A 20823-nucleotide genomic window follows, 5' to 3' on the forward strand; every position below is an offset into this window, starting at 1 on the left:
TGGGTTTTATGGGTGCAATTCTACCACACAAACCGTAATATATTGCTACTGAGTGCTATATGACTGCGTGCATAATGTCCAAATCTGTGAAGAACTTCCTGGACTCCCATTAAGTCATAATTATCCAAGTACATTCTGCATGTCTGCAAGTGTTTTTAGTCAAACCTGTTGAATGCGGCACAACCAATGAAAAGAGGGAATAAAGAGGTCAAATCATTAAGAAAACACAACTGAGGTAACGTTTCCCAAACTCAACTTTTCAGTAAAAGTCACTTTGCTAAAATGGGATGAATATTTCTTAGTAATCTGATGGACTTTCTGTGGTTTATGTCTGCCGCTAACCCGAAGTAAAAACAAAGCAACGTTTGCCGGGTTACCGCGAGTCACATCTCCGTAGCAGCTGTTGCTACCGCCACCGCCGTGCTCCACCATGTTGTTTTTATTTGTTTCAAAAAAAGAAAAAAAATGGGAAATTTGACAATTTACAGAGAAATATGAATGTTTTTCATCTTCGTAGGAGGTAAGAGAGACCGTTACAGTTCCTTAATATTGATAAATGTGCTGGTTTCACCTGCAGATTTTTTCACCTCTAACATTTGAAGTAAAAAAAAATCTACCAGTGGAAATAGGACTTTAAAAAAAATAAGAATGTTCAGGAATCATAGACTCAAAACAAGCTCTTGCTGAAAAGTTACTTATACGTTAGTTTTTCAACTAAAAACTGGGGCAAAAACACAAAGAAATGTGCAACACAACGTTGTGTTGCAAATAACCAGCCAACCTTATCGGGCTCTTCAAGTATCAGCAAGAATCCTGGAAGCAGCCGCTCTTAATTCGGCCGGTGACCGATCGCCATCAGGGAGGATCAGATTTACGGTGGATTCTTAATTTGGAAAGAACGAATTGAGCATAAACGTGTGAAGCTTGACCTTCTGGAGGCCGTGCTGCCGTTGATGTCGGCCTCTCTAGGATCTGATCTCGTTTCTGCCGTCGTTTCAGCTTCGTGCAGCTTATTCTGCCTGGAAGAGCAACAGTGACTGTGACAAAGAGCTGCTGAGGACAGACATCGTTTCAGTCCACATCAAACAAAGTCTGTCCACAAAGTGAAAAAATGTTTCATATGCATTCGTCTCTCACTGTCTGGGTTTTGATCTTTCAAATAATTTCGGAAAATCCTGACTCGCAACTTAAACCCAGTCTCCTAACAGCTTTGAGATTCAGATTTGACCAGACTGAATTTGAATATAGTCGTTCTAGTTTTTTGTGTATAGGGGGGAGAAAAATATTTGACTATTAAGAGAATGGAAGAAAGCTGGATGGCAACCCAAAATAACTTTCTCTTAGAAGTATTCTCCCTGGCTTTCACTTAATATTTTATTTCTTTTGTAAGTTTCTTAATTTAGTTTATGTGCTTTTTTCACATCATAATTAGTTGTTTTTTGTGTGTGTATATATATGTGTCACTGTAGGTGCTTTAGCTGTTTTTTTTTTGTCTCTTGGGAAACGGTTGAATGACAATAGTTGAACATTTAGATCTGCCAGGTGTGTCGGATAATTTGGGAAGGGTTCACCTCTCTGCATGTTGTCGTGTTTTTTGCTCTTCTGTGTGAGATGGGAACGCTTCGGTTGAACGCTACGGGCTGGATGGAACGGGGATGCGTTAACCACAGCGCCCTGTCAGCGCAGAACATCATCTAAAATAGAGCCTGGCATACATCCTCCGACCACTGAAACGTTTGGTCTCGTTGTGTTTGAAATATGAGGTCAAACTGATTTTTGAGGATGCGTTCGCAAGAGGAAATGAACAAGGAATGAATTAAACAGATGAAGTCACCAGATTTTGCTCCGTCGTTAATACAAAGTTCAAAACATAAACGACTGCTCAGAATATGTACTAAAACCAACTTCGGCGTATCAAACGAACACAAGTGGAGTCTGAAGCCGGGTTGCTGAAGCCACGCAGCTCACATTTTGATGTACTTCTTGTAATCGTCTTCTCAGGTTTCACATCACGCCCCGGTCATGACTTTGTTTTATCTAACCTCATAAAAAGTCACGAATCTGAGCCTCGTCTTTTTCACAGCGAGAGCTCGGTGTTCTTCAAGTTCTCTTACTCACGCATGCATCTCTGAAATGATGCTGTAAACAAGCGTCAGATGAGCTCAAAGTCGCAGCTGCTCCTCCGCCTGCTGTTGTGATTCTCTGATGATGGTTTGTCTTGTTTGCTCCTCGGCAACGTTGGAGTACAACAGCATCTCTGTCTCTTCAGGGGAAGTTGTGGGCTCCCTACAGGAAGCTGCTGGAGTCAAAAACGTTCTAAGATTGCCATGGTCTCAATTTCTGTTAGTCTTTGTTTAGCACAAAATTTAGTTCATCGTCTGTTTGCGGCAGTCAACAGTAATAGCATGTGCACGGGAAATGACCTCCCCTGTAAATTTTCTAAACAAGCAGAGGAAGGTTTCCTTAAGGGAAAACCAACACTGCTCATCGCTTTAAAGACACCATCTTCATTGCAACACACGGTGGCAGCACGCTCTTTTTTTAGCAGCTAAAAGGAAGCTGGTCTGATACACGTGCCTAATATGTGTGTCATCCAATACACGAGACTGTGTATCGGAGCAAAACTACAAAGGACTTGTAGTTTCTAGTAGGACAACAACCTGAAAAACACTGCCTGAGGTACAACAAAATTGTCTAGTACAAAGTGGCCCAGTCAAATGCCAGCTGTATAATTCAACTTAAAGTTCACATATATGATTTCAAATACATTATTTCATAAAATCTAAATAGCATCAAGGAGAGAGTATCAACAAAGTGAAAAAAGCTTCTGCACTTTCTACTGCAGCTTTTGGTGTTGATGTCCGATGATGAGCAGTGACACCCCTGACTAACTTACACTGTACACTCAACCGACACCAACCCACCCCCTCTTCCTTCTTCTTCTTCTTCTTCAATTACATATCTCATAACCTCTGTACTCTCTGCCAAAGGTTTAAATAGCAAGACCAGCTGCTCTCTTCGCTTTATCCAGGATCTATGCATCTTTGGGAGTATCTGATCTGTAACAGATTATTCTTATGTGATCTGCTGGTTGTAGTGCATGTACTGGCCTCGGGGTGGAGACTTTAATCGAAATGCAGCACAGAGTGAATGAGTCTAACTGTATGTGTAAGCATGTGATAATTTACTGCAGCTCTGAAATGCACAGCTCATAGAAAACAAGAACAACGGCGCCCCCTACTGTTGAGAGGGAGATAAAGCTGGCCACGATGCAGAAGGGGAACCAACCCCTGTTCAGCTTGACGTATCTTAGCCAAATGTTCTTAAATATGCTTCAAATGGGTAATTGAGTCCTGATCTTATACTGTAAGGGCCCACGTTAATTAAACATAGTTCTTGGAATCCAATATGTTGTTATTTTCTAGCTTCATATGGCATAGAAAATGACTTGAATTAACATAAAGAAAATAAACAAGGAACTACAGACCGTATTAAATGAAAAAAATCAAAGAAAATGATAAGATTACAAAAGAAAATCCATGTACCTTTTTTAATAGTTTGTGGTTGGAGTTCAACAGTCCGCCGCTAGAGGGCGACAAAAGCTGACGCCACAGGCCGAGAACGGAACCAACATTTCACTTACAACAAGGTGGGACCATAATCGTGACGGACTATCATGGCAGCCAAAACAGTTAGCAAAACAAGTAAATGTGGTGCGTTTTAAGCATTAGGTAACGTTTTTTTTTTTTGTTTTGTTTTGTTTTTTGTTAGAATGTAGATATTTAAAAACGCGGTCGTTCATCTCGGCGTCGCGCATTGAAGTTAGCGTTTATTTCTTCGCGTTGTTTGCTCAGGTAAAGCCTGCCGGAGTTTGGCTATGTGGGGGGAGATCGACCCTCCCGTGAAAGCCCAGCCCAGGCCGCGCGAAAGCGAAAAGAGGACGGCCTTACCGGAGGAACCCGCGGATCCTTTACAGACATGCGACCTCTACATACCCAAACACAGAGCAGAAACCCAGCCTGTCGCCCGGCTGGACCCCTCGGTGAGGGTTCTTCCCTCATATGTCTCTCCTTTTTTTTTTGGTTGGATTCTTTGTGTTTCTCTGCTATAACTGCGTTCCTAACCGCAGCCAGAGCACAGCTGCGTTGGAGCCATGATAGAGTCGGTAGCCATGAGCGGGAGCCCCGTGAAGAGCCAGCAGATCGGAGAGGCCGAGCTGACCTTCGGGGAGCGGAGGGAGGAGCTGCTGCATCAGTACCGCAGCAGGCCGCTGGTCTTCCTGGAGAGGTATCATGTAAGTGCCAGCGGGACGCAGGATGAGACGGCGACGAGGGAACAACTGTGCAGCCTATGTGTGTGGAAGTGTCCTTATGTGTCTTCTGGCTGCCAAGCGAAACGTGGGGAAAGGTTTGGAAGCTTTATAGATCGGATTGGGACTGATTAGTGATCTGAGTGTCTTGTTTTTGTTGTTCCTGAGAGCATTCATAGACTCTGGTCTGGATTGTCACAGTGCTCTTGGAGTTGTGGCCTTTCAGAACGTGTCTGTAGTTTGGTGGTTGTTTCACCAGCATCGGTGAGCACTAAGTTTTTGCTTTTGTTTTCGGGTCGACTCGCACGCTTGGCACCAACACGCTTTCATCTCTGGGACACTTAGGACCCACTTTAAAAGCAATATCAAAAAGAGAGAGCTGGCATTTAAAAAGGCCCTGAAATATTGAGGTAGGGAAACATAAACATAGATAAATGTAAAAGTATAAATGTTGCAGTATGCAAATACAATGAGCTATGGTAAATTGGCAGCTTTTAAACAGCGAAGGGTCCCACCAGATCCTCAGGACAAATGAAACAAACCGAAATGTCCACCCTGACCACAAGGAGGCCTGCAGAGGTCATTCTTGTTTCACTGACAAAAGCACAGTAAATAAATAACAGTAGTAATTTCAATGAGAGGGACAAAAAGAGCTCAACTTACTGATGTCATGTCTCTTGTGTGATCATCAGGGCCACCTGAAGCCTGAGCACCTTCCTGCTTTCGCCCACGTCAGCTCGGACCCGAGGGCCCAGCACTACAGCCGGCTGGTGCAGACGCGACCTGCGGGATGCACCAACAAGACCAGGGTCAGAAACCAGCGTTACGCTGCCCTCCGAGCGCTACAGAAAGGTAGGGTTCCCATAGGGACGGCTGTGGAGGAAAAACCGGTGGTATCATCCATCAAGAACCATGGTGGGATGATTAAAAGTCGATATTTTTCCAGGGCTTTAACTTTGCAGAATATAAAAAAAAACAGTTGTTCCTTTCTCCTGTATTTAACAGAGACAAATAAGTTAAAGGTAATTTACTAAGTGTTATTTTTAATTTTGATCCGCATTTCATGGATAGAGTATGAAACATACTCTAGCGACACTTAAAATCTAAGTGAACAAAAAAAAAAATCTAGAGAAAATTACATACAGATGAAATGACCAGTCTTTATGCACAATCTGGAGGCGTATGTGCCTCTGTACATTTGGGAGCCCAACGTGAAATGAAGTAAAAATGGAGGCATTCAGTATTTTCAATATTCTATGTATTCTGGGTAAATCGTGAAAAATATAAAAGAAATAGTCACTAATTCTCATTTCACTGCTTAGTGTTTCTCTAGAGCATTTTTAATAAACTGGAGTTGTAGTTGTTGATCATTTGGTCGTCTTATTATTATTATTCTTCTGGCAGACGGCGAGTATTTCAGTGAGGAACAGATGCGGATGAGGGAGCCGCTGCTGTACGAGCAATATATCGGCCAGTTCCTGACTGATGAAGAGGTGACTCGTATTTTTTCAAATCCACAATATTTCTGTGTGTGTGTGTAGCTTCCAGGTGACCTGGCAAAACTCACCGGCTTTGATTTATGTTCCAGGTTGTGGAGCGCTCCCAGGAGGCCATGCTGGACGGTGCGCAGGAGGGACAGGGCGGCGGCCCGTGCGGGCTCGCCAATCTCCTCCTGAACTCCTACCAGGAGCGGCTCATCCAGAACCGCCTGCAGGAGGAGCAGGACAGAGAGGACGGCGCCCAAGAGGAGGACGAAGATGACGACGGTGAGGAGCTGCTAAAAGAACGGCCGAACATATGAGTTTTGTTGTTTCGTTTCGTCTCAATCCGGCTGTTTGCTGCATAGATGATGGAGTCCAGCAGAGAGGATGGGAGCCCACTGCAGAGGAGAAGGCTCTGATGAGGGAGGAGTTCATCAGTCAGATGCATCAGCGATTCCTAGACGGAAAAGACAAAGACTTCAACTACAGGTCAGTCACAGTTAGCGCGGTAAACTTCTACAAACTTCCCCTGAAGCGAGGAACGTTTTTGCTTTTTCTTTTCTTTATTTGCAAGTGAGGATAAAACGCGACAGTGAAAGTAGCTCCTGAAATGTTCAGTGAAAATGTTTCACCCCGAGAAGATGAAGCACTCCAGTGTTTGTGTGTTTCAGCGAGGTGGACGACAACCCCGACTACGATAACCTGGACATCGTCAGCAGAGACGCCGAGGATAAATACTTTGATGAAGATGACGACAGCGAAGAGGAAGAGATGGAAAGAGATGATGATGATGAAGAGAAAATGGCTGAATAGGGAAGAGTTCATTAGAAACAACCGAGTCTGTAAATAAGAGTGTAGAAATATAAACTGCTGGATATTGTTGATTTCTTTTTTTTTTTCTTACCGTTTCAAGAACCTGCAATAAAACTTTCTGGTCTTCTGCATTTCTGAATTTTTTTAATATATACTATATACAACACACCGAACTTGGGGCACTGATTTATAGTTAAACATGGAGAGTAAAAAAAAAAAAACATTACAAGATGTTCCACCTAGTTATGCTTCCTTGCTCTTGCATGTCAGCCATTTAGACCAGCATTGTTATAAAAATGTCCTTTAATATGTAAAAGAAATGTCAGTTTTTCCGTAGAGGGAATCTCCTCCATGACCTCCCACCAGTGGTCCAGCTGGGAAGGGAGTTTCTTTAGCCAAGACCATGTGATTGATCTTGGCTAAAGATACTTATCTCGTTTTTGAAACACTTCTCCAGATAGCGGCCCAAGCAGAAACGATCTGGGGTCTTTGGGGATGAGATAACCCAAAAATGATCCTGGTAGTCTGACAGACTCCGTCCCAGTAAGGTGCCGACTTTGGGCAGGACCAGAGTACATGAGACTGATGTTCTGATGTCCACACTGTCTCCAACAGGGCTGTCCTCTGTCTACTAGTAATCTGAGGCGTAATAAAGTATTTGATGAAGCAGTTCCATCTGAACTGCCTCCATCTTTTAGAAGTGGATGTCTGTTGTGTCACACTCATTGGAAGCCAATCATCCTCTGTAATTTTTACTCCCAATTCCCTTTCCTATTTAGGCTACAACATTTAAACAAATCTCTGTTCTCAAGATTATAATTCCTTTTCAGTTGCTCAAATGTTTTAAAGGTGTCACCTTCTACAAACTGGCACAAAGCCACACGTCCTCCATCATTTTAGTCAATGTCCAGATTTTATTTCCACCTTGAAACACACAAAAAAGACTTTAAACAACATTGCATGAAAACTGTCTTGTAACAATTGTTAAATGGAACAGGAAGACGGTCAGAAAAATGTCATCTATCAAACAAAGATACTTTAGAAAACTTAAAATATAGCCCCTCTATATAGACATCTCTATTTACATATACATATAAAAACAAAGCTCAAAATTGATGTCTATTCACATTATTTGATCCCTGGGATCCTAGTTCAGTTCCACAGATGATCTAAAGCTTCTCTTGGCTTGATGGTAATAAAATTATCAACTCTTTGTAATTTCTTGTCACAGGAAATGCTCCGTTCCTCCCAGAGTTCGTTGCATCACAGCCCGCATCGGCGAACTGAAACGACCCGCTTTCATCCGAACTCGTAAAAGACGCAATTTCAAAGCGTAATATTCCTTCTGTATTCTCGAAGCCTCCTTTTGCTCTCTTGCAGCTTCCAGCTGCGTTTTCAGAGTTTCTCTCTGCAGCTGATCCAGATCCATCGAGTCCACGTCGGAACCGGTCAAGACCCCAGACGTGGAGTTCTCCACTATGTCCGAGATGTGAGTGCTTTCCGAATCGCAGACGCTTCTGGGAGGAAAGGGGAACGTTGTTCAGATGGCACCACTGATCCAAGTGAGTGAACTCCTACGATTTACCTCGTCTCCGACTTCGTCTGTGATTCGAATGGATCCAAGATGCTCACATCCGTGTGACCGTCGCGTGCGCTCGAACCAGGCAGAGTCAAAGTGTCGGCAGGAAGCCCTGCAAACTTTAAATATTGGAGGTACCGCGCATTTGAAGGTTTTCCCGCTGACCTTGCATGTGGCTTGTGTACTCACCCTGCAACTCGTGGACTTTCTGCTCCGCCGGTTCTTGTTGGGGAGACGTGTTTGTGGCCACGTCCGCCGTCTCACTGTCCACCGGTTCCTGGGGCGTCTCTCCCTCATTGCTCTTTGTCTTTTCATTGCGGTTCGTCTCTGAGTCTCCGTCTCCTTCCTCGTCGTCTTTGGGAAAGAAAATTCGGTTTAAGTAAAGAGATTTGGTAACATGTGAGGATGTGCGTCTCTGCAGGGGGATCAGTTTGTCAGATTTGGTGAAAATGCAGGCCGGCTTCACCAAAACGCGTCGCAAAACCATAAAAAGATGTTAAAAACGTAAGTGAATACTAAATTAGATAAAAGCTCCCATTCTACTGTCTTTTACAGCAGATAATAATTTTTTTGTTGACCTGCATTGTGGCTTGTACTGCATCTTTACCTTCCAACATGTGTTGTAAATGACTAATTCAGTAATCTGTTGATTATTCTGACGATTAATCGGATAAAAAAAAACCCAAAAAAACTAGATGCTGCCATAGCAGCTGTGTTAATATTGGATATCAACATTGGCCCATATATTCACATTTGTGTATCCCTAATTACTTTTTTCAAACACATTTCTTGATCCCGATTGTAAAAACTACACAATCAACCACATAAATTCTCGTTTAAAGCAGGTCTAAATGAGAAGGTTGTGAACACGTGGATATATTGAAACTCATGAACCTTTGCGTTGATGTTCCGCGGCGGCGGTCTGACAGCGACTCCTCGTCTGCGAAACGACACAGAAGAGAAAACCAGATTTAACAGAAAACCTCCATAGAGTGAAATGAGCTGGCGTCTCAGTACTTCACAATATCTAATTTCATATCAGAAACAAACTTCTTTATGTCTGAATATAACCAACTCTTCCTCTGATCCATTGGTGTGAGAATATTTTAGATCATTAATCAAAGGTTTGACTTCTCATGGAGATGAAGAAGCTTTTGATCCCATTTCTTCCAAAGGGTTCCTTGACATTTTTATATTATTGCCATTGGGCTGCAATGAAAGTCTGACTCAGACGGCATATCTTTACATATATGGTACCGGTAAAGTGGAGATTCATCTCAACAGCCAAGGTCATAAAATCTGGGTGATGTTGGTAAAAAAAAAAACCATTGGAGAAATTCAGCTGGTCGTCTTACCATTGATATTCTTTCGAGAAGAACAATCGAGTTCATCTGCAGCGCGAGTTTCTCAGTTGTTGAGATGATGAACCTCGGATCAGGTTCTGAAACGGAGCAGGCGTTTTCAGAAGTCCATCATTGGTCAGGGGTTATGATACAAACTCTGACTGGAGGAGCAGGTTTTGTTTGAACGATTTGAAAGAGCACGCCGTTTGAAAGAGCACGCCGTTTTAAGGATGCTGTTGGAGAAGTGGAGAGACGGCCAGAGGGAGCTGCAGCGCGTCTTTAGATTCAGAGACAGGAACTGTGAAAGCATGAGGAGGTCTGGAGTGGCAAACGATATGCAAAGAGAGGTTCTGGAGAGCCGTTAGACGCCAGTGAGGCGTGCTGTAGGAGTGCATCAAGGCCGATGGTGGGGGACTTTAAGCAGCAATGCTTGGTGTAGAGAGAGAAGAGATTGAGGAAAACACTGGAGGTTCCGGGATTCAGGAGGTTTAGGTTCTCCTTTAGAAGTGACCGGATCAGGAATGAGAACATCAGAGGGTCAAACAATACTTAAGAGACGTGAGTTGGACATGTTTAGAGGAGAGACGATTATTATGTCGGTGGAAAGATGCTGATGTTGGAGGCTGAGAGGAAGACCAGAAAAGGAGGACTTGAAATGAGTTGGTGTAAAGGCGAAGGACGCAGAGGACAGGATTAAATGGAGACAGATGATCCCTGAAGGGAAAATCCAAAACAGAAGAAGAAGACATTACCTTGAGGAGCACAGAGGTTTTCATCGTCTTCATCGTTACCATCTCCATCCTTTTCCATTTCATCCGGTTCCTCGTCTTGTTTTTCGTCCGAATGGTCTGAGTCGTTTCTCTCTGTCTCTTCCTCGGCCCACGATAACCAGCTTCTACAGCCTGAGGGAATCCCATCGTCGTTCTCAGAGTCGTCTGTAGCGTCTTCTCCCGACTCTCCTGATCCTTGAGCGTCGCCATTGTCTCCATTGTTCTGAAACGACTGACCTTTCTTCAATTGGACAATAAAGTTATTGGAACCCTCCCACCCAAAAAAAAACAAAAAAAAAAAAACAGTTTTTGTGTCCAATTGTTACTCGCTAACTTTATATGCCTTTTTCCCTTTTCTGTATCCCTCAGTGGACAGAAGGTTTTCCTGTGATGAGGAAAAATGTTCATTAATGAAAAAGAAAACTGTATTTTATTTTAATAGGTGCATAAAACAAACCTAAATTACATCAAACCAATGTTGCAGAGGTTTTCCACCGGAGTATATGCTGAGTTTCCATTTTTTAGCTGAGCCTCTTCCTCCAAACTCCTCAAAGGCAGGCGGGGTGAACATGCGGCCTTCAAACTCGATGCACTTCTCTCCTGGAGAATAAATTTGCTTTTAAATTTTACATAACAGGATGTTTTTCTCATTCATTTGCTGACATAATATTGAAAAATCCCCTAAGAAATAATGGCATTTCTCCACTAAACCTTTAGCTTGTTGTCACGATCCGATTAATCATTTCACACAAACTCGATGTTCTGACCTTTCGCCAGCTTTTGGGCATCCATCATCCCCTCCTTGACCCCACAGGTTACAGGCCACAGTTCTCCATCTTGCAGACAGAAAAGCCGGTTCACTTCTCAAATATTCCTCAGCAGTTACAGCGAATAGCAACATTTGCTCTCTCAATGAAATGCGGTTTTGGATGCTTAAAGTCACTTTCAGCAGGGTAGATTCGTTTATAAACTGAATACCTTCGTGTGTCAGTGGCTGGTTGCGGTCGTCTTCCTCATAATCGTCTTCATCGTCATCGCGATAGTTGATCCACTGTCTTTTTCTCAGGTTGCGTTCTCCGTCTAAACGTCGTTCTTCCTGCCCAGAGTCGGACCGTAGTGAAGATCTTCTCTTCATTCTCTCCTCTCACTCACTGCAGTCTGTCTGGAGGAAGAAACTGAATAGAAAGTAAAGGAAATGTGAGCATAACCGGTTATTCCATGAAATGAAAATTTAAAAAAATCCAGCGATTTCCCATGGTGAATTTTTTTGTCTCAAGCTTCAAGATTTTAGGTTTTGCTGTGATGAGACAAGAGATCACATTTACTGCAGTTGTTGATGCAGTGCTGATGAAACATACTCTCATATAGTTTCTTCTATATTGGCTTAAGCTTAAAACTTAAAAAAAAAAGAAACATCAGGCAAAGGAAAAGAACCACAGAGAGCAGCAGTCGGCGGGTCAGTACTACTTCAGATCTAACAGTTTTATCAGAGAAGTTTTGTTTTGCCGAAACTCTGCTTTTTCACAGGGAGTGGTCAATCTCAAATAAGTCGAGAGTTGACAATTTTTTTATTTTTTTTAAAAAACACGTTCAGATGACACCAGGTGGCTTTCTGCATATTTTAACTTGAATTGTCGTTGGAAATTAAAGTTAAATCACTGAAATTATTTGATTTCTCTTTGGTGTTAATAAAGTATTTTTGAATTTGAAATATACTCAGGTTTTCTCTCTCTCTCTCTTTCATGTTAAAAGTTTGCCTTGATGACCTGAACTATTTCAGTGACGACACATTAAGCAGCCCGTTCATTTTAGAGCAACTGTCAAATACGTTGAGGAAGTTTCTCTTTCTACTCACTTTCTTCCAACCAACGGATCAAAGATGATCTTCAGCTGACTTTGCCTCTGTCCGTCATCAACCTTTAAATGTAATTTACTGTCTTTTTGAAACCGTTCTGCCTCGCTCTTTCCAAACAATTACTAAATGTTCTTCAAAAACAGTCAAGTCTTCCAGAGATGCGTCTATCGGATGAATATCTTGTTTACAAGCAGCTATCTAGATGATTTCCCTCCTACACATTAGTCCAAATCATTTATCTGTGGTTCTTACACAAAAAAAAACAACAACTTGACATTGATTCAAAAAAAGGAGTCTTGAGAACCAAAGACAACTCACCAAGCGACAGCGAACGTCTTTCTTCTGCTGCTGCGATTGACGAGCGGGAGAAATGAAACAGAAACTTCAGACAGAAACTTCAGCTGCAGACACGCCCCACGTCGTCTTCCTCCTCTGAGAGCGAGACGCATCGCAGCACGCCTCAGTTTAAGGGACTCAAACGGTGATTCATGGAGAATCCGCAGCAACATCAGTCAAACGAAACCAGATGTTTCCTGGCATGAGAAAAACAAAATCAAAGTCAAGTTGTGACATTTTGAAGCAGAATGAGTCACTGATTGCTTCGGATGCTTTCGCATCGTCAGTCACTACTTGTGTGCTTCAGCTGTCGTTGCAGAAAATGAATAAAACAGGAATAGGAAGTTTGGTTAATTATTTAATATAACAAGAAGAAAAAACTTGAGACAGACCTGGATACAGCAGCATGTATACTAAAAAACACACACATTCTTGAGGAAAAGCACCAAATGCAGAATACAGTCAAAAGATCTATAAACAGATGAAATCATGAAATGTAACAGTAAATATTTATTTTCTCATCAGTTATTCACAGGCTTGTAATGATGGTGTTTGAAAACGCCTCTTTCAAAACCGTAAGATGATAAAACGGATTAGAGATTTCACATTTCCAAGATCGCTTGCCAGTTTTGCACAATAATAACACCTTGACCTTGAAAGGTGACCTTCAGACAGTCATGTTTGGGAATTTGAAAAATAAATACTCTTCAACCCATAAATGTTATTCATGAAAAGCGAAAAAAAAACAAAAAAAAAATCACTCAGTATTTTCTTAGCTTGTCCTGTTTGAATGTGAGCTCCGTAAAGACGTCGAGATAAACAGAGTTTAAGTGGTGAAACAGCAGGAAAGAGTTTGATGAAAGTAAAACTATAAATACCTAAAACATCACTAGTAAAACACAAACTGATTATATGAAGAAAAGCGAGGTGTAAACGGCCACTGCAGAACTGTTTGGAGAAATGAGAGAGCAACGTTTTTGGTCATCAAAGTAATAATGCCGGTCAGAACTGGAGCAGAAATGACATCTAACCGAATGCATGCAGACAAAATTTTAGTGTTCTGAATTACTGCTTTAATCATAAAGACTTACTCAACAGCAGGGTGAATTACAGGTAGGTGGGGCAAACCACAGAGGGCTTTTAAATTCCACTGTGGGGTGCCGGTTAGATACGTTTTTAAGCTGCTGTGCTCAGTTTTTCCTCATTTCCTCCACTTTTCTGTAAACTTCAAATGTTATCATTGCTACTTTCTGTCTCGTCTCTTTGTCAACGTTCGGCTGTGACATCTTCTGATAAAGAAATTAATGATATACAACGAGGAACACATTTAAAAAGAAAAGTTGTAAAAATGATGAAATAGGCACATTTTGAATATAAAATCTGCACCGATAATATATTTTGCTTGGTGTGCTAATTGCCAAATCCTGGCATCTAATTTCTAGTAAAACCTAAAAAAAGAAGGCTAACTAGTCCTTTACAATGTTGACGCTAAAACTTTTCTCGTCAGTTTTTCAAGTTATTTAGCATCAGAGTGTAACATTCCTCTTGCAATTTCAAAACTTTAAGCTGCATCTTTATTTTTTCCTTCTTCAGCTGATCGATATCCATCGCATCCACGTCTGAGACCGCCGAAGCTCCGTCCTCCGTCTTCTCTGAGACATTCGGAACGTATGACACTCTGATGCTTCAGGAGGGAGAAGAAAAATTTGTTTGGTATATTTGCATACTTTGTTGACTGAAGCAATGCGTTTCATCTTACTTTTCCGATTCCGCTTCGTCATGATCCGGTTTGGCTTCATCCGCATCGTTAACCTCTTTATTAACAAACGGAAGCAGCAGGTTTGCAGGTGAAACCGAAAGACCTGTTGAGTCACCAAAAGACAAAGAAATGAAGGTTTCTGCTGCTTTTTTAAAAAAAGAAATGACTGATCCAATTAGTTTCTGAACTCACATATCGGGCCACTTGTTTGAGTTTTGACAAGTGGACCTGAGGTCATATCTGCATCTTGAATTGACCTCATATCCAACACTGCATCTTTCTCCTCATCTTAAACAAGGCCAGAATATAATAAATCAACTTAAATATTTTCAAAAAGACTCATGAAAGCCTCGTTTTGACTAACAGAGCCTGACCTGTCTTGTCACCATTGCTAATAACGACGAGCTCTGCAGTGGAGGCACCGAGGTTCTCGTTGATCAACTCGTTTCCGTCAGCGATGGCCGTGGCGCCTTCGGTCTCCTCGAAGTGTGCGTTTCCCTCCAACGGCTCACACCAGGCGCCTGTTCACAATCGACACAATAAAATACTTCATTTGTTTAAATGAAGAGGATTCGAGAAGTTACTTGAGTTACTCACAAACCTTTCGAACGCCGTTTCGCCTTACAGGCTCTCCACCTCTGTAAACGAACGCAGAATGAGTGTAAAATAAGCAGAAAGACTCAGAATAAACATCAGCAACAAGGACGAATCAGAGCCAACATAACAGAGCTACTCAGACATGCTGCCACCGCAACAACCGTGATGTATGTAAACTTCTGAGCTCACTCTCACTATTCTGTTGCCCTCAGTTTTATTTTCTTCACAGCACAACTTCATGGTTTCCAATCGATTTAATGGCCAATTGCAAATTTCAAACATATTAAAATGTGTTTGAAACAAAATTCGCATTCAAACAATCTGCATGCGGTCGACTATCTCACCTCTGAAAGCCTTCTGACGGTCACTTCAGTTTCCCTCTTCATCTCCTGCTCCTCGGCTTTGGCAGCATCTGAGTCCTTGTGTTTTTCTGCAAAACAGAAGAAACGCTCAGAAATACAAATTCTGGAAAAGATGCGGACAGCTTCCAAATTTGCTCACATTTTAATATACGACAGCAAACGGCAACGTAATTTAATGGTATTTTGTTTTCCCCAAGTAGTTTTTCCTTCAACGATTTCAACATATTGAGCTCTATTTACTTTCTGATCATCACTGAAGAGAAGCGTCCCCACAGCATGGCGCAGCCAACACCATGTATTACTTACCAAGTATAAGTTATCTGAAGGAGTGAAATCTATTTCACCCTTTGAAGAAAAAAACAAAAGACATTTTTTTTAGGTTTTATGACCATCAATTATTTGGACTGAGCGATTAACAAACTTCACTGATTGATTAATTTTTTTTTTTGAAGATTTAATTTGTGCAAAATCAGGATTTCGTAACATATGATGGCATATTAGGGCCACTGGATGTAAAAAAAAGGAGGAGGAGTAAATTTCTGCCAAAAAAAATAGTAGAAACTTTCTAGAAAAAATGTTTGGACTTTTGAAAAAAAAAAAAAGTTTAAAATTTTTAAGTTTTGAAACTCAAACGTTTTTTTGTTGGCAAAAATTCTCAGATTTTGGTGAAAACTTCAGTTTTTTCTAGCAAATTTCTAAGAATAATTTAAAATGTTTCTGAGATATTTTTAATGAAATTTACAAATAACTTGTAGTAGGTTTCCATCGTTCGGAGTGAAATTAGCCTAAAAATGATAATACATTAAATTTGAAAATAGTAACAATATTAAGAATTTATTTTTAAGGAAAAAAGGTGATTAAAATCAGATTTTGTATGTTCAAATGAAAATTTGAGTTAATTTTCAAATCACATCCTCAAGTCCCATTTATCGTATAATAGTTTGCTTTCTACTTAAATTAAGGAGCTAAAAACGTACCTAATTTTCAGTGTGAGAGGAAAAATGTCAAGTTTTTAAGAAGAAGAATAAAACTATATTCCCCCAAATTTGCAGAAAAGCAATCCTTCCACAAACACCGGTATCAGCAGTAACTTCACTAAATGATTTTTGTGGGAAACATCACCTCTGGCGTCGCCGCTGTTGTCAGGGTAATCAGCATCAGCAAGCACATCCCCGTTATCCGTTTCATTTCCATTCTCGGCATCTCCTGAGTTTATACCGTGTTCATCACTTCTCCCATCTGGATCATCCCTATTTTTTTGGCCTCTCTTCAGAAACTCGTCGCTGTCGGACTGCTTGTGGTCATCTGTGATATGACCTCCCTCAGGGTCCTGTACAGACTGTACTTCTGCCTCCACTGAGCTTCCTGGAGAGATGCGTTTCTGGGTCACCGAGGTGACGGATCGCTCACATTTACTGCGCTTGGATCCCTGGAACTCGTGGACGCTTTTTGTTGGCTTGCTTTCCATTTTTCTTGACGAAACCTTAACCTTCTGTTGTAAGAATTAGGAATGAATTAAATTCAGAAATATAAAGAATTACTTAATAAATCGTTTTGCTAATGCTAAATGTAGGAACGATACCTTCATAGGCTCGGCTCCTCTTCTTTGATATCCACTTGTGGACAGAATGCCTTTCTGTAAGATCAAACATATGTCGATTGACTTTTGTTTAGGACTTCATCGATTTAAGTTGACAAAACAGGAAAGAAAAGGAATTACCGCAAACCAATGGATCAGAGGTTTTCCTTCATGGCATATGCTGTTTTTCCATTTTTTGCACGCTCCTCGTCCTGCAAACTCCTCAAAGGCCGGAGGGGTAAACCACAGGCCCTGACACTTTATGCAATTCTCACCTAGAATCAGACCAAAATTATAGCTTAGATAGACACCAACCCCACTTACTACCCTGCAAGAAAGTGTGTTTAAATAATGGATGGATGGATATTTCAATTGGAGCTAAATATTTAGCCTGCAAAATAAATGATAAGTTTGGTGCCATCTTGCTAACTACATAACCATATACTTAGCTTGCTCGCTACATAGCCAAATATTTAGCATGCTCGCTACATAGCCAAAGATTTAGCTTGCTAAATATTTGGCTTGCCAACTACATATTTAGTTTAGAACTGTGACATTATTGGTGTTAATATTTGGCTGTGTAACATCACAAACGGCACCTACTCATAATCACACTGATGTTCTTCTACAATTTCATACATATTATTAAAAACAATTTAACTTGCGTGTTAGTATACCTTCTTTTTCTCACCTTTTTTCAGTTTTTCTATATCCATAACTCCCTCTTTGTTTTCACAAGTCACAAACCAGATTCCTAGAAGGACAAAAGCCACTAATTATGGAACAAGTTTATTTCTACATTCATTATCAGTACCTTAAAAAAATCTTTATTAACTGTGAAATAATTGCACTTTAAATGCTTGGTAGGACTTTTGTTTTATGCCCAAAACAACAACAACAACAAAAAGATAAAGACAAAATATAACACCTACCCAGAAAAAAACTCACCGTTTTGCTTTGTAATGCCATTGTCTTTAATCTTCTTCTTCCTCTTCTTCTCGTCACCTTGGTTGCTGTACACATTAAAAGATTTGGCTCTTGCTTGCCTTAAGCCAAACTTTCCGTCCCCAGATTTCTCTTCCACTTCCTCCTCCACACAACAGGATTTCGGCGAAGGCCTTCTTCTCTTCGACATATTTTCTTGTCAAACTATTTTCCGCCTAGGAGAGACTATTTCAGGAGAAGTAGTCTGGGAAAAAAAAAAAAAAAACATCATGAGTGACATTTTGGTTCATGCCAAACATTTCTCACAAGTTGAATATCCCCCTTTTCTGCTAGTCATGTTCTTTTAGCTTTAGATTTTGCGCTAAGTTGTGTATTTTTCTCCAGCTACCCAAAACCACTGCTTGCCCTCAGATACACTGATGAATCCCAACAACCCTGGTGAAGAGATATAAACAAAGAAAGCATAAACTTCCTATTTATTATGAGTTTCCTCCAGCGTGGAAGAGATAAACTCTTGCCAAAGGCCTTATGTTCATAGATGAGCACAAAGGCTGGGAGGGAGACTGTTCTGAAACACGGCTCACAGGTTTTACATTACTAAAGAACTGAAAATGATTAAAAGATTTTCCTCTCCATTAAAGCAGACTTAATTCAGTTTAAGATCTTAATCGCAGTCAGCCTTGATTATGTCTTCAGATAAAATGACTGTTATGCCAATCAGAGCTGTGATTTTTCTCTTCCTGAAGTTAGACAGATGAGCAAGATTGACATTTCAACATAGCAGAACTGTGAGAAATCACAATTTTGGGAGTTTAAACAGTTTTTTAGGAAAATCAACCAATGTTTTCCGACATTTTATATTATGTTGGACAATCCCAATGGAGGAAACAGCTTCAACAGATAGATGTTGATATTTGTCTGTCGAAGCTTACTTACACGAGTGGAAAAAACCCGTGTTTCTCCCAGACACTAAATATTAGTTGAACTACCTCCTTAAAGCACCAGAACTTCTCCAGTAATCTGCACCGTCACACGGCCAGCTAGCATCCCCGCAATTACCAAAACAAGACGGAGCTGTGCCTTTAACTCCAGCTGTTTGCAGCAAGTTCAACGGAATAACTTAATCCTAACTTGGAAATCACTTCCACGCTGTATTTTTTTACGTCCACGGTACGGCGGTGGAGAAGCTACAGTTCTCGTAAAGTCCGCTGCGCAAGCTCACCTGAAAACACGGGAGTGAAAACGCCTCCGTGGTCGAAGCTGTGATTAACGGCCGGGTTCAAAAGCCACGCGCGCGCGCTGAACAAGTTGCTACGTTACGCTGCCCCGTTGTTTTTGGCTCTCTCGAAACTTTATTGGCAACGGCCGTGACTAACACTCGCTTTCCACAGCCGAGCAGAAGAACTCCAACTCAGAACTGCTTGTTAATAAATATCAAATAGCAAGAAAGCTGTTTCAACAACAAATATTTTCAAGATTAATAACTTCTACGGACGTTTTAAGTCAACTCTGATACTTTGTAAATCCGCTGTGTTCGGCTGGTCCGACAATTTTCAATGAAACAGAAGAAACACTTGATGTTTTATGTAATTCGGACCGGTTTGCAGTTGTGCGCACTCGTATTGTGCGTAAATGTTAGCTGACACTGTTGCTAACATGTTAGCTGACACTGTTGCTAACATGTTAGCTGACACTGTTGCTAACATGTTAGCTGACACTGTTGCTAATATGTTAGCTGACACTGTTAAAGCACTTTGAAATGCCTTGCTGCTGAAATGTGCTATACAAATAAAATTTGATTTGTTTTGGTTTGGTTTTTTGTGTTTTTTTTTTTTTTTGCAGCACATGTTTATGCATATCAAGAAACACCTCAGAATAAATAATGTGGACATTGGCTATTTAAACAGATTTTATTTTGAAGGGCTGGGTTATGTTCTTTTTTGTGCCTGTGGTTTAACGACTGTGACTGATGATGTCATTCCCTTGCTTTGATATGACAGTAAAAGATGATGTCATAGACAGAATCTTAAGTGCTTTTTGTAACAGACACACAAAGCAGAAGTCATACAGCCAGAGGCCACCGCGGATTCAACAAGTTGCTAATTCAACAAGTTGCTAATTCAACACAAGGAGACAAGAAAACATGGGTCAAAGAGAAAGCTCAACTTCTACGGAAACCAGCAGCGCAGAAACGATTGAGAGAATTAATGATCCAAAGGAGAGAAGACGATCCCTACATTTGAGACGAAGCAGCAGAGCCGTAGAATTCAAAAATGTGGATGAGTCTGGAGAGACATCTCCCAAGAACAAAGGGAGAAAAAAGGAGGAGAGCAATTTAAACGGTAGAAGGCAGTCCCGACAGAGATCGAAGAGCGTAGCCGTGGATCTCAATATGTTCGATACGAAAGAACGGTCAAAAGACAAAACCAAAATAAGAGAAGTCAAAAGTTTGGAAGAAACCAGCAGGTTCTCAAGATTTCGGGCCAGTTTCAGTGGAGGTGGGTGGATGAAGAACAAAGGCCGAGGGTCCATAACTTCCGATCAGACAAAACAAAAGAAGAAAGACTTAGGAGTCAAATTTTGGGAGGACGACAGCAGGCCCGGATCGCCAGTGGTCAGTTTTAATTTAGATGAGAGACGCCAATCCAGGCAGAGAAGGAAGAGCAAAGTCCGCCGTGATTCAAAGTCTTTAAGTCCAACCTCAGAGACGAAGCAAAAGAGCAAAGCGCGGAGAGCCAAAAGCATGGGGGACATCAGGACGCCGGGACGTCGTACGTCCCGTCTCGATTCGATTGATAAAACCCAGCAGGGACGGAGGTCATCACAGGGTCAAGACCCAGACAAGAAATCGCCAAAGGAGAAGGCAAAAACGACCATGTTCAATACATTCCAAGCACTCAGACTGATCGACGGGCAACTTGAAAGAATTGCGAAAAATGAGGAATGCCTCCTCATGTTATCCAAAAACATCCAGAACTTAAAGAACAAAGTCAAGACAATGAGGAGTAGCACTACAGAGAGGCGAGATAAGCTGTGGGACAAGTTTGAGGACTGGCAGAAACTGGTGGAGGGTTTTGATTACCCAATCGCGCACC

At 41.3% G+C, this 20823-nt stretch overlaps 3 protein-coding genes across 9 annotated transcripts; 1 reads left to right on the forward strand and 2 right to left on the reverse strand.

The window, feature by feature from the left end:
• Positions 1–442: 442 nt before the first annotated feature.
• Positions 443–6734, forward strand: ccdc97 (coiled-coil domain containing 97). 4 transcript variants are annotated; one of them, XM_055034959.1, is made up of 9 exons: positions 450–520; positions 3558–3649; positions 3855–4042; positions 4130–4294; positions 5002–5161; positions 5714–5802; positions 5898–6075; positions 6156–6279; positions 6462–6734. In XM_055034959.1, exons 3-9 carry the CDS (start codon positions 3878–3880, stop codon positions 6601–6603), a joined length of 1023 nt encoding a protein of 340 aa, XP_054890934.1. In that variant the 5' UTR covers positions 450–520; positions 3558–3649; positions 3855–3877; the 3' UTR covers positions 6604–6734. The 4 variants fall into 4 exon arrangements, with proteins under 4 accessions (XP_054890932.1, XP_054890934.1, XP_054890933.1 ...); XM_055034957.1 differs by lacking the exon at positions 3558–3649 and having other exon boundaries at positions 443–520; XM_055034958.1 differs by lacking the exons at positions 450–520; positions 3558–3649 and adding an exon at positions 3651–3731.
• Positions 6735–7509: 775 nt separating this feature from the next.
• LOC129363099 (general transcription factor IIF subunit 1-like) lies at positions 7510–12589 on the reverse strand. Of its 4 annotated transcripts, none has more exons than XM_055034952.1 (11): positions 12469–12589; positions 11274–11470; positions 11063–11131; positions 10762–10895; positions 10630–10680; positions 10278–10536; positions 9538–9623; positions 9077–9122; positions 8372–8536; positions 8189–8294; positions 7510–8117 (listed from the first exon to the last, which is right to left on the reverse strand). In XM_055034952.1, exons 2-11 carry the CDS (start codon positions 11428–11430, stop codon positions 7829–7831), a joined length of 1362 nt encoding a protein of 453 aa, XP_054890927.1. In that variant the 5' UTR covers positions 11431–11470; positions 12469–12589; the 3' UTR covers positions 7510–7828. The 4 variants fall into 4 exon arrangements, with proteins under 4 accessions (XP_054890927.1, XP_054890925.1, XP_054890926.1 ...); XM_055034950.1 differs by having other exon boundaries at positions 7510–8120; positions 8189–8301; XM_055034951.1 differs by having other exon boundaries at positions 7510–8120; positions 12469–12588.
• A 279-nt stretch (positions 12590–12868) lies between these two features.
• On the reverse strand, positions 12869–19060 carry LOC129363098 (uncharacterized). Its single transcript, XM_055034949.1, has 12 exons — positions 18951–19060; positions 17732–17972; positions 17475–17537; positions 16925–17058; positions 16787–16840; positions 16327–16696; positions 15187–15272; positions 14847–14883; positions 14620–14766; positions 14438–14533; positions 14246–14348; positions 12869–14170 (listed from the first exon to the last, which is right to left on the reverse strand). The coding sequence occupies exons 2-12, from the start codon at positions 17916–17918 to the stop codon at positions 13990–13992; spliced, it is 1458 nt and encodes a 485-aa protein (XP_054890924.1). The 5' UTR covers positions 17919–17972; positions 18951–19060; the 3' UTR covers positions 12869–13989.
• Between the last annotated feature and the right edge of the window lie 1763 nt (positions 19061–20823).

This window comes from Poeciliopsis prolifica, unplaced genomic scaffold (genome assembly GCF_027474105.1).
Source record: "Poeciliopsis prolifica strain line A6 unplaced genomic scaffold, Auburn_PproV2 SCAFFOLD010, whole genome shotgun sequence".
NCBI classification, from domain to species: Eukaryota; Metazoa; Chordata; class Actinopteri; order Cyprinodontiformes; family Poeciliidae; genus Poeciliopsis; species Poeciliopsis prolifica.

What these genes read in the sequence shown, in the direction of transcription:
- ccdc97 (XM_055034957.1), top strand. Translation starts at nt 499, where the DNA reads ATGTTTTTCATCTTCGTAGGAG. An exon ending in GTTTTTCATCTTCGTAGGAG is followed by an intron (nt 521 to 3,854) that starts GTAAGAGAGACC and finishes TTGTTTGCTCAG; the next exon opens with GTAAAGCCTGCCGGAGTTTG. An exon ending in TCGCCCGGCTGGACCCCTCG is followed by an intron (nt 4,043 to 4,129) that starts GTGAGGGTTCTT and finishes TCCTAACCGCAG; the next exon opens with CCAGAGCACAGCTGCGTTGG.
- LOC129363099 (XM_055034950.1), bottom strand. Translation starts at nt 11,430, where the DNA reads ATGAAGAGAAGATCTTCACTACGGTCCGACTCTGGGCAGGAAGAACGA. An exon ending in CTCTGCAACATTGGTTTGAT is followed by an intron (nt 10,681 to 10,761) that starts GTAATTTAGGTT and finishes TCCTCATCACAG; the next exon opens with GAAAACCTTCTGTCCACTGA. An exon ending in AAGGGAAAAAGGCATATAAA is followed by an intron (nt 10,537 to 10,629) that starts GTTAGCGAGTAA and finishes GTCCAATTGAAG; the next exon opens with AAAGGTCAGTCGTTTCAGAA.
- LOC129363098 (XM_055034949.1), bottom strand. Translation starts at nt 17,918, where the DNA reads ATGTCGAAGAGAAGAAGGCCTTCGCCGAAATCCTGTTGTGTGGAGGAG. An exon ending in CCGTCAGAAGGCTTTCAGAG is followed by an intron (nt 14,884 to 15,186) that starts GTGAGATAGTCG and finishes GTTCGTTTACAG; the next exon opens with AGGTGGAGAGCCTGTAAGGC. An exon ending in TCAAACAAGTGGCCCGATAT is followed by an intron (nt 14,349 to 14,437) that starts GTGAGTTCAGAA and finishes GTGACTCAACAG; the next exon opens with GTCTTTCGGTTTCACCTGCA.